This window comes from Phaethon aethereus (assembly GCF_964289735.1).
Source record: "Phaethon aethereus genome assembly, chromosome: 3".
Taxonomy (NCBI): domain Eukaryota; kingdom Metazoa; phylum Chordata; class Aves; order Phaethontiformes; family Phaethontidae; genus Phaethon; species Phaethon aethereus.
The window spans coordinates 105,790,475-105,802,847 of NC_138576.1; the positions used below are offsets into that span (position 1 = coordinate 105,790,475).

Sequence of the window (12,373 nt, forward strand, 5' to 3'; positions counted from 1 at the left end):
AAATGTGACTGGTGGCAAGAGGAGGCACAGGTGCCCTCTGGCTGGTAGCAGGCATAACATCACGTGTTGTGGGTTGTTTCTTGAATGGGACTTTGTTCTGATGCCCAGAATGAAAATTGTAAGGTTATGGAAAAGTACCGGGCTCCTGCCAAACCTTTGAAGAGTTGTCCACATCAATGTGTGGCTTTATGTGATGCTCCAAAATGTAGTACGGTACTTGGTCCAAAATATTGTTGTGCGTTCTTACGTAAATGCGGTCAGGCATGTGATATGGTGTGATTATTTTTGTTTTGGGGGAAGGGAGGGTGCTAAAGGAATACTTGGCTGCTCCATGGAAGATGCCTTTTAGGCGCAGCCACACATTGCTCTGCAGAGCTGCTGCTGTCTTGGCTGGATTTTGCCTAATTCACAGGGCTGCTGCTGTAGTCTTGTTTTATGAATGGGATCCTTGCTCTGTATGCTGCTGTCTGAAGTCTGAAATGTTTTGTGCAGGTTAAGGAGGAAGCTATTCAAAATAGCAAATTATTTTGCCTTGTGGTCTAAATAAATTGTCAGAGGAGTGTTGCTTGTGCTTTCTGAAAATGTGTACTGTCAGATGATGGGGTTTGCTGACTGTGACTGAAAGCATGCATAAAAATATGCTTGGCAGAATATACAGAACTGGCAGTCTCTTGAGGGCTTCCTTGTCACTTTGTCCTTTTTCCAGACAGAGATGAATATGGGAGTAGGTTTACTGTCATGGTATAATAATTCTCAATTACAGGTGCCTTGATAGGGTATTTCCTACCTGCGTTGCACTGGCTGCTTGCCGTTAGCTCCTAGTTTGCTGTGGGTGGTGAACAAATTTTAGTGCCTGGAGCTTAGCAATACATAAGCAAAAGGTATCATACATAAGCAAAACGCTGTGACAGCAAGTGTTTGATAGGGGGTGGCTTAGGGGGCTTTCTACTGCTGAGAAAGGCATGCCTGGAGTTAGTTAAGCATTATTTAATGGATTGTGGGGTTTTTGTTGTTTGTTTGGGCTTTTTTAAACTTGAACCGAGAGGGTGGGAAAGAGGGAGGGAGAGAACGCAAAGGTTAAAGCAACTCCATAAGACTTCCTTCATTTGCTGTTTATTCGCCTGTGCGTGAACACAAGTTTGTGGTGGAGCTTTGTGGTAGGAAAAGGCATGGCTATCCTGCCACAAAGGCCCCTTTTAGCCACATACATACTGTTGTTTTGCCCTTACCAAACACGCTGCCCCCCCAACCCTCCTCAACTGTGGAAGTTGGATGAGAGACAAAGATGAAAGCATCTACTTCCACAGTCTTCCACTACCCTATGACTGACTGACTGAGGGGTTTTCTAGCTGTTGTGTTACCTTTCTGAGGTGTCAGTGCACACGCATACAATGTTAAAGAGATGGTGGAAAAAAAAGGCCAGCTTACCCCTGCCACATCCCCTCCCAACAAACGGTTTTATCTTTTAACTAGAGGACTTGGAGTGGGGAAACAGCAGCCCTGTCCCCTCCCGCAAAGGCCACGCAAGCTGCTTTTGGCAAGTAAGTTAGTTACCCGTTTTCCATTTTCTAGAGAAGGTGGCCTTCAGAGGTGGGTGTCGGTGAATGTGGTGTGCTCCTTGGTGACTGTGCTGAAGCCTTTGATGACATTGACAAGATCTTCTTCATCTACATACTGTTAGGCAGGGGGGGGAAAAAAAAAAAAGGCATGTAAGCCAGAGCTGTGCCAGCCTAAAGGCAAGTCAAGTCCTTCACTTCTCTTTCCTCTCACCCCCTAAAAGACAGTTCTGAAACAGTCAGATAAATAAGTGAATTTCATAAGTAAGTGCATTTCTACCTCTCTACATGTTTTCCTATTCCTTCTAGCATTCAAGCACCTGAATCTAAACCAACTAGATTTTCATAGTAAGCAATGAGTTTAAAAAAAACAATTTTATAAATACAATAGTGTTTGTTACAGTGTGATGGGGAACGGGGAGATATGAAAAAGAATACATGTCTACATTTCTGTTTTCTATAACAAACCAACCACCCCATCCCCTATGACTTTAGTAAGATTTTTGTTCTTTAAGCTTCTGAAGGAGGGTCTGAACTTCTTTTGACCACTCATGCGTTGAGCCAGAGAAAGAGTTGAAAGCAGGAGAGAAATAAAGCTTCTGTTTGCATAGCATGAAAAGCTCACCAGCAGTGTTGTTACTGCAGATGAGGCCTGGGCCACTTCAACCATTCAGTATATTAATTAATTTGCAAGATGGACAAAGGGGTGAACAAAACTTGCTGACAGTCCTAAGCTGCTGAGTTAATAAAGGGAAGAACTGCATGAAAAGCATTACAGGAGGTTTGTTTGCAAGACAGGAGCTGAGCAGCATGGAAGCAGAGACAGGTTCAGGGAAATATAAAGCAATATACACAGGGTGGACAGAAGATCCCAGCTTTGTCTATCTAGCTGCTGATTTTAAAAAGCAGCTCATGCTGTCAGGGTTGGTTGGTTGCCACCAAAAGGGAGAGGAAGTTCTTGTTCTCCTGCGCCTACCACTTCTGAAACTATTCTGTAAACCAGTTCTAACATGCTAACATCCAGCATGTGTATGGGGCGGCTTGCAAGCTAAACCAAATCACAGCGTTAGTGCAAGATAAGCAGCTAGAGCAAGAGCTTCCTCTCTTTGCATCAGGAAGCTGTTCTTTTGGCCCATGAGATCATATAGCGGTACACCCTGGGTGGGCTGTTTGTTAGTCCCCAAGGAACTAAATCAGGAGAAAATGACTCAAGGCTGAGTCCCAATACTGCTGACTAGGAAAGTCCCTGAGCTGCAGTGAGCAGGCTGGAAGGTTAACCTCTGCCTGTGGGGGTTTAGGCCTAGAGCTAAGTATCACTATCATCTTAAGCCTTATTGGCTTCCTTGGCCCCGCTGTTACAGTCTAAAGCAGCAACAGTAGCAGCAGCCCCATACTGTGGCATGCCTATACATTCCAGCCCTTCTAGCTGTTTGGTGAAAGCCCAAGGAAGCTGTCTGGTTATGGGCCAGACCATCCTTCTCCAGTTCGTCTTGCATTTTGGACAAGACCCACTCAATGGTAACTGTACCCTCCAGCTAACTTTGTTACTTCCTCACATGCCCTTCACCCCATCTGTCCCCTTTTTAGGAACCTTATTAATCAGCTTTTTCTAGGAGCAAATGCCCACTTCTCGCTGGTCCCTGAACTCCTTCCCACACATTTGCTCGGGGAAGTGTGGAAGCCAGGGAAGTGGAGGTTAAGCCTGTTTCCTGGTGACAAAGAGAAAGGTAAGTTGCTACTGTCCTGGACTTGAGAATCGTAACTTCTTGCATCTGTGTGTTCAGGTCCATGTTGGTGACAGTAGCCAATCCTGTCCTTTCCTATATTAAAAGACAGATATTCTGCCTGCTCCGTAACCTCCTGTGGGCACAGTTTGAAGTCATTTGTTATGAACAGCAGAAGATCTGAGCATTCACGTGATCTCTGCATTGTGACTGAGCAAAGGACAAAGCAGCGATTGAGTCCAAGGTCACAGAACAGGAGTCACTAGAGCACAAGCTCCTCCTCCTAGCACTGCGTGGGTGAAGGGTGCCAAGACATTCCTCCTCACACATGTACATTTCCTGAAATGCATGGAGAGAAAAGCCTATGAGTTGACCAAATAGAAGGGAATTCAAGGTGCGTATCCCTGGTAGACTATGGAGTTAGTTATTGGTTTCAATGGAAGCCATAGACAGGTGGACCCCTCGCACCCTATGAGAGCAGTGTGTGATCACCTGCAGCTCCAGAAAAGACCAGCTGGCATGAAGGATTTTGAGGATCTAATCTCTAAATATGGCCTTCTAGGTCTTCTGGCTGTATCTCCATCAGCTTTTGATGTTTAGACCTTTTCATGATTCCAACAGAACAGACAAATCACTAGCAGCTGACACAACAGCATCACAGAGAAACCAGAGTCCTTACCAAGCCACGGCCAGTAGTGCGATGATTGCGAATAACGGCATCCCAGGGTGATTCTTCGACAGGAGACTTTTTGTCATAAAGGTCAAGCAGTTGGCTGACACTGCGATGAAGAGAGGCCTGGGAATATGTGCGACTTAGCTGGCTCTGACTTGGTCTCCTTGCCCCAGATGCGATACGGACACTGCGGTTGCTCATGGGAGAACCAGCTCCTGGAATTTTTGTATCTGCCAGCCCCTACGAGGAAGGCACAAACTAATAAATCAAAAATAAAAGGCATGGTCTCAAACGCTTTATCCAAACGAAACCAAAGCAGGAGTGGAAGAGAATAGAGAAACCCATGCTTCAAGAATCATGCACGGTTTTGAGCAGAAGAGAAAAAAAAAAAAATAAAAAGGACCTTTCCCCATTGTAGGACAATCATATAATTAAAAAGGAAAAAACCCAATCCTGTAAAACAGGATTTTTTTTTTCCTCTCCCTAATTTCTTTTTTTTGTTGTTGTTGTTTGTTTTTTTTTTTAAAGTAGCCAACAGGCAGAGGTCCAAAGTTTTTTGACTACCAGAATGATAGCCCAGACTTGCACAGCAAGGCCTTTTTTCCATTATCATGACCAGGGAAAAGACATTCACCCACCAGGAGAAACATGCAATGATGCAATGTAAGATGCCTTCTTGCATGCTCTTTGAGTCATCTGGCACATCACACATCTTGCGTCTCTGCAAGCTAATGACTCTACCTCAAAGTGCATTGTGTAACTTTTGAGAGTGACACTGCTTGATGAATCAGACGTGTCAGCAATGGTCTCAAACTGAGATGAAAGAGGGAGGAAAAGCATTAGGGCAGGGCAAGGAGCGATGCAGGCGCAGTCTGTTCCTTACAGAGGGTGTGAATTAGCTGCAGCTGTGAAGGGGAGCAGTGTAGCAGAGCACTGGGGAGTTGTGGAAGTGGCAGAGATCACAGAATCACACAGAATCACAGAATCACTAAGGTTGGAAAGGACCTTCAAGATCAAGTCCAACCATTAATCCAGCGCCACCATGTCCTGAAGCGCCACATCCACACGTTTTTTGAACACTTCCAGAGATGGCGACTCCACCACCTCCCTGGGCAGCCTGTTCCAATGCCTGACCACTCTCTCAGTGAAGAAATTTTTCCTAATATCTAGTCTAAACCTCCCCTGGCGCAACTTGAGGCCATTTCCTCTTGTCCTATCGCTGGTTACTTGGGAGAAGAGACCAACACCCTCGTCGCCACAACCTCCTTTCAGGTAGTTGTAGAGAGCGATAAGGTCTCCTCTCAGCCTCCTCTTCTCCAGACTAAACAACCCCAGTTCCCTCAGCCGCTCCTCATAAGACTTGTTCTCCAGCCCCCTCACCAGCTTCGTTGCCCTTCTCTGGACACGCTCCAGCGCCTCAACATCCTTCTTGTAGGATGAGGCACTATTTAACTTTTAACTGGTCATCAAGTACCATGTGGGCAGCCAGCATCGCGTGCCACATGAGCTCACTAACAATTGTAAAATGCAAGCGATTTTGCTGCTTCATAGTAGCTCTGTCCTAACTTCTTAGATTAAGTCAGTCCTTCAATTGATGCACTGTAGAATCTTCCTTTCTATTAACTCCCTGAGCTTCTGGAAAAAAGAAAAAGAAAAAAAAAAAAAAAGAAGGGGCAGGAATATGGAAAGGAATTGTGCAGGCACACCAACAGCAAAGGCATTTTAAAGTCAAGAGGAACGACACAACGTGACAGACTGTAGAAGAAAAGGAATCAAAACCATGAATCAAAAAAAAAAGAAGTTTCTTATGCTCTTAGCCTTTGCCAGGAGAAGGGGCACACTGGAAATTCCATTGTTTCCAAGAGCTCCTTCACTGAGGCACAGATGCAGCTTCTTGGCCCAGAGACAAGAAGAAACTGAATGCGTGAAGGATGCACGAGTCACTATCCTGCTTGATGGAGCTCACAGGAAAGAGAAGCTGAGAAGTGACAAGAAGAATCATCTCACGGCCTGTGTCTGGGAAGAAGCACAGAAATGGAAGGCACTGCTGCTCCCATTTCAGTTCTCTTGCCATATTCCTTTGTTTTGCTTTTCCTCAAAGGTAGGATATCACTACTACTCTGCTACATGGTAGAACATGTGGGAGGGGGGTGTGTACTTTTTTTTTTTCTTTTCAGAATTATAGCTTGTCATAATAAAAATGATACAAAGCCTTCACTCCCCAGCAGTCCTCGTCCCACCTCTCCGGTGGTCCCACTGTGGCTCTGTGTGCGCAGATGCACACACACATTTTGTGAAGGTCCCTAGCTTTTTCCTGGCTGCACTCACTCTCCCCCAAACCTTCCTGGCATGCAGCTCATCGTAGAGCAGTCCAGCTGGGTGGTGGTTGGGTACTAGAAAGAAATAGAGCCTCTCCCTAAGTCCTGCTTTTTGCAGGCACATTTCATGGATACCTGACAAAGACTGTCAGATGGATCCTGGTTAGCCACCCACAACAGGTGGCTAGGAACACAGGAAAGGTTCCTCCAAAAAGCACATTTTATCACCTACCTTCTCACAGCATGCCAAGGCCTTTTCAGCTCTATTGCAGAGGTCAGCTAACATCAGGTGACATCAATGCCTTGCATTTTCTGTGACTCCCGATCCAAAGTTTGTCTCGGGCATCAGAAGCGTTTCAGGGCCTGCAGACCAGGTGCCGTAGGGCGCTTTGGACTAAGAACCTGTAGCCTGGCTCTCTGTGCCCACATAGGTACACCAGACAGCCCTTTTCCTACGCTGAACAGCCTTCATTTGGTAACCAAGAGTGCAAGACAATGGTGGAAGAATGAAGAAAAACTCTGCGTGTGTTTTTGGGGGGACAGATAAAAGTATAGCATGATGGATACACAACCTTGCATTTTACCAAACATACCGGGTGGGCTTCACCTGATGAATACACACTCATTGGTGATGTTCTTTTCTGGAGCGGAACCAAAGGAGGTCTGTCTCGTGCATAGGGTTGCTTGTGGACTTTCCTTTGCAGAATTAAGGAGAGAAGAATAGCCAAGAGGATCAAACCTAGAACTACCATCAGCACTGCAAACCACAACTCGTCGTAGAATTTTGCACGTTTGGACTCTGCTTTGTCCTTCTCTCCGGGTGTTGTCAAGATCAGACCTGTAAAAATCAAGAGGAATTAGGGGAGAAAGGGAATGTTATTTCAGAAAACGTTTAACAATATGCTATCCCTTCCCTTGCTAATAAATTAGGCAGAAATTTAAGTAATTTTGTCGTCATGTGCTTATTTGCACTTATGTTCAAGGTGGCATAATGGTTCAATATGCTAGCGGGCTATAATAAAAAGCTTACTACCCTCAAGAGACCCTGCTTAAAAGTTCTGGCGTTGCTGCTCAGGCTGGAAATCACCACTGCATCAGCAGCTCTTGAGAAAGGAAGGCGGTGGAGGTGGAATGCGAGAAAAAAAGGGTTCTCCAAGTAACCTTGAAGAGTGGAAATGAGTACAGTAATTTCAGAGCGGTACAGACAGAGGACATTCTCTCCAGCAGGCAGGCCTGTGCAGTTAAGAAGAGAGAGGGAGGAAGACTGAACCAAACTGGGTGATAAATTAATACAAAAGCAAGCAACATGAAACATCTTATTCATCCTTCCCCGCCTTTGGCTTTGCTCATACACAACACAAGTGTAAGAAATCTCAGTGACAGATCTGCTGGTTATTTGCAATCCTACACATGAACCCAGACTCTTTGCTAAGGAATTTCCATCACTTTCGCTTGCAAGCCTCTGCTGCAAGTTGCCTGCGGTGCTGATTGAGTCTGCATACAGTCTGCATACAAGCAACAATGAAAAGAAAAAAGGAGCAGACTGTGGAAGGTGATGGATGCAGAGTAACTGGGAACATTTTATAATGCCTTTACAGCAGCCTTGCCCAAAATTCTGCAGGAGGACAGAGTGAGACAATGAAAAGGGATATAAGGGAAATGCAGTGTAAAGAGTAATGCAAAGACAAGGCCCATCTATTTTAAGAAGCTGAACAAGATGCATCTCAAAAAATAAATAGATTAATTAAAACCAATATGTCAGTTAGTTAGTAATGGTTTGAGTTTAGCTTTGCTTCCCAGAAAACCATGGAGATAAAATCCTGAAACTTTTTATCGGTAGGCATCTACTACTCACTGGGCAACAACTGACTGGTATTTCATCACACCAAGCTCCTTCTCTTCCACAAAACAGGCAAAGGCCTCATGGACAGAAGGGAAACAGCAGGTGTTATAAACTGGGTCCTGACAGCATCTCGTATGACATTCTCATAAACTGATTAGGGGAACACATCTCAGGTAAAACTGCAGAGGCTGGCTGGTCATATGAAAGGAACAGGGGTGGGTGGGATGCCGGGAGGAGAGAGGGTATGTATTGTTACTGTCAGACCGAGGAGGAATGTAGGATGACAGGATTAGAATTCAAGATAATCTTAAATTTGGAAATAAGATCTGGAAGAGAGCAGATTCTATTCAGGATGGAAAAGCACTACATTTTGGAGAAAATATTGTGTAAAAAAATAAAAGAAAAAAACTTGTACATCTGGAGAAAGGATCTGAAGTTGATCATGATGGAAACAAACAGAAAGCCACCAATGGCAAAAGAGGCAGATTGCCTACATACCTCGTACCCTAAAAACACGAAGGTATCCCCTGATCCTGCAATGAGATGCCATCCTGTCTGGCATGCATGACATATCGGATTTCTACCACAAACACATAAAATCAAGAGGCGGTAGGTAGTTTTTCACATATTTACCAACTCCATCTCCAGCGCTGTACTTGATGACCGGTGTCATGGCGCTCCCTTCATCGGTAATACAGGTCACTTGAAACAAAAAGGCTGAGCAAAAAGGTTAGAAAATACTGTCAGCAAGAGAAATCAAATTTTGTAGGTGCTGCTTTGTCACCGTGATCCATCAGTAGAGATGGCCAGGTCTGAGAAAACCCAAGGTGGGCATAGCACATAGCCCATCATAACCCACCTGAGTCCCAGATCAGAGCTTCAGAATCCCTTATACATGGGTATTAAACTTCTAAACTACAAACCATGGCAGATCATAGTTAGTCACCACTATGATGCTGCTACAAATTATGTTCCTTTTTCACCACCCAATCCTCCCTCTTCCAATGACAGGTAGCTGTCAGCTTTCAATTTATTCATCATTTTGTTCTAAATCCCTCATATTCCATTCATGACTGATATAAAAACATTAAGAATGTTTCAGAAAAAAAAGTATGTATTAGCATCATTGCAGGAAAGTAAAAAATAAATTACAACATCCTCTAAAATACAAAAAACCCAACACCTTAAAAACAGAAGACATTTTTCTTGTTTTTTGTTTTTTTGTTTTTTTTTTCTTTTTTCCCCTGTTGACAGAGTTTCCTTTTATTTTAAAGACTGCAAGCTTCCGAAAGAGAAATGAAATTTCAAAACAGGTCGGAGTCCAATAGCTACTGACTTAGCTTTGTTTAAAGAAAAATTCAGGCTCTAGTCTTTTCCGAAGCTGAAGATTTCCGTGCATTTCCCAGAGTGTAGTCCTGAAGGGTGGAACTGCAACCCAGTTCCAGGATTTGGGAAAGCTCAACCCTCACAAAGAGCCAGAGGAGTCTCACTCAGTCAGGTAAAATGTTTAAGAGGAAGCTTAGCTCCACGGATTTTTGTTTCAAGCATCTGCTTATGTGCACGTCAGTGTGTCTGTAGTACACTCCTGTGCTCTTAGCTTGGGATGGCTTTGGAGAGTTTTTCTTAAGTTTAGCAAACAATAATATTAATTTAGCTCAAGAATCTTTCACAGAGAGAAAGCTACAGGAAATTGAAACTGACTTTTGTCAGATGTCCTTGGCAAATACAGCTCAGTGTCAAAGCCACTGTAGATGCGTTGCCCGCTCTCAGTTAACGCGTACTCCTTCAGGCGGCCGTTCAGTACAAAAGTGCGACTCCAGTCTATATGGATGGTAGATAAATTGCTGACAACGGAGAATGGAGCCGTGTACCGAGGTGCTGCAAAAGAAGGAAAAAAGCTCATTTCTAGCCAACAGGCATGACCGAGTTATACAGTGCAAAGAGACCCTGCATGATAAAAAGCTCTGTCGCATACACTCCCTCTCTCATATACACGTGTATGAGTAGGGAAGATACAAGGAGAAAAGAGAAAGCTGCTGTAGCATGCAGCCTCTACACTGAGAAAGAAGAAACATCTCATATCTTTAAAGATCTAGAACACCCTTCCTTTGCCTTTGTGTATGGGGGACAGACACTACAACTGTATAAATTAAATTCCAGCTTACAGTGAGGGACAGGGAGACACAAGGAGGTTGTGCAAGTTCAGCTGCAGCGTACCAGGCTGTGGGAACCAAACTGCTAAGGAGAGGACTCTTTTGCAAGCCCCAAGATATTGCCCAATATCATCATGCACATACATGAAAACATGGGGCTTCAGAAAAGCAAGAGCAGATGGCAGGCAGAGAAAAGAAACTCAGAACTCACTTCAGGGAGGAAGCCCATCAGCTGGGCTCAACAGCTTGCTGGCAAAATACTTCATTTAAGTGTACCATAGAATCTTTGGGTTGGAAGGGACCTTTGAAGGTCACCTAGTCCAACCCCCCTGCAGTGAGCAGAGATATCGTCAACTAGATCAGGTTGCTCTGAGCCCCGTCCAACCTGACCTGGAATGTTGCCAGGGATGGGGCATCTACCACCTCTCTGGGCAGCCTGTGCCAGGGTTTCACCACCCTCATTGTCAAAAATTTCTTCCTTAGATGTAGTCTAAATCTGCCCTCTTTGAGGTGGTCCTTTCTTGTGGCTTTGCCATGAAGCCACGTGCCCAGTATAGGCTGGTTTGTTCATGAGAAAGCTGCTTGTCCACCTGCACTTTGCTGCTCATTGCCCACCGCCACTAAAGCAAGCCTTGCAGGCGGGAGACTTTCGGAGTGACTCAGAGTGGCTCAGGAGACCTGGTGTGAAAAGGTCAGCAAGGCAAGGAAAGCAACACTGAAAGAGGGCTGCAGACCCAGTGGGCAGGGATTTAAAAATCTTGCGTTCTGTCTCACCAGTTCATTATGAATTTTCTCCATTTAAAAGTTCATTGTAATGTTCCAGCTTTTTAGTTTGCAATTTAATAAGACACAGCTTTAGAGATAAGGACCTTTTTCTTTTTTTCCAGTGGTGACATTAAAGAAAGTCTGGGGCTGTTCCACCTGAAAATTTCAGCTAAGGATGTAGCAGATGATGGATACATTTTTAGTAATTACCAGGCAGAACTACAGAGTGATGCAAAAGGGATTTTTAGAAAGGTGATTCTGAAATCCTGACACGAGACTATATGATAGAAAGTGAACATCCTCTTTGCCCTGACCTGGCAGGCTGAGGCGAAATGCCCATCTCATCTGTTATGGAATGACTCTAACATCAGCTTTTATTAAAAATATCTATAGTGCTGTAGCCAGACTAGCACAAATTCAGTTTTGATGGCAAAATCTATTCTGACTGTAGGCACAGGTCCTGCATGTTATATTTCCATGCAGACCACCACATGGCCTTAAAGTACTGCCTGTGGTGGTTTGATAGGTAGCAATGAATTCTTACTTCATTGTCCACAAGGATCCCGTCATTCAGGTGACATCCAAGGAAAACTCTCATGAGCTCTGGCAGAAGTGTGGCATGAATTAGGACAGTAAGATTGTTCCTGAAAAGAATCACCAGGTCTCTTTCAAGATATTCACTTTTCCCAGGGATTATTTGTATCAGTGTATTTATTACTACTCATCACCTTTCTGGTAATACTTGAACATTTTTTGTTCTGCAGCTTTGCTGCCGATTCTCAGCAAAGAAATATTTTTGAAGACAAGCTCCAGAGCAGAAGCTCAGTGAATGGGCAGCAGAGGCACAGCGACCAGGAGAGCAGGTTTCTGGGGACATCATCTTTCACAGAGGTGGAGAAGTCATTTGGTGCTATGCAGCCCTGTCCATCATAAACGGGTATTGCTGATCGGTGAACAATTTCTCATACTCACGCTCCTTTTCTGTAGTGAAACCAACCCATTCTGAGGCACTGCTGCCAACGGAGTTGTAAGACACGACTCGCAGGTTGTACGTTGTGTAAGGCTCGAGGTTGGACACGTTGGCAGTCTGGCCTTTTCCTGTATACTTCACCTCAGTTGGGCCAGGACTGCAAGCCTTCACTGCCGGCTGTAGGTTCAGTGGACAAGCCATATACACGTGGAGCTCATAGCTGAGAAGAAAGTTGAGGTTTTGATTAATCAAGAGCCTTACTAGTGTAACAGCCAACCATACATTTCATGCCAATTGCTGTATGTCTGGCTACCAGAGAAGAGAATGGATGTCATCCCAGTTTTTCTCTTGGAGATTTTGGCCCCAGCTAA

The 12,373-nt window shown here is 44.5% G+C and overlaps 1 protein-coding gene across 1 annotated transcript in view; it reads right to left on the reverse strand.

Moving 5' to 3' along the window:
* Positions 1 to 1,584: 1,584 nt before the first annotated feature.
* The window catches only part of USH2A (usherin), a gene marked incomplete at its 3' end in the record, with an annotated part of 396,540 nt that continues 385,751 nt past the window's right edge, over positions 1,585 to 12,373 (reverse strand). The window contains exons 66-72 of the mRNA XM_081997162.1: positions 12,005 to 12,222; positions 9,816 to 9,992; positions 8,748 to 8,831; positions 6,865 to 7,109; positions 4,695 to 4,766; positions 3,960 to 4,193; positions 1,585 to 1,674 (exon numbers count right to left, since the gene is read on the reverse strand). Coding sequence (XP_081853288.1) covers positions 1,585 to 1,674; positions 3,960 to 4,193; positions 4,695 to 4,766; positions 6,865 to 7,109; positions 8,748 to 8,831; positions 9,816 to 9,992; positions 12,005 to 12,222 — 1,120 coding nt within the window. The remainder of the gene's footprint in view (positions 1,675 to 3,959; positions 4,194 to 4,694; positions 4,767 to 6,864; positions 7,110 to 8,747; positions 8,832 to 9,815; positions 9,993 to 12,004; positions 12,223 to 12,373) is intronic.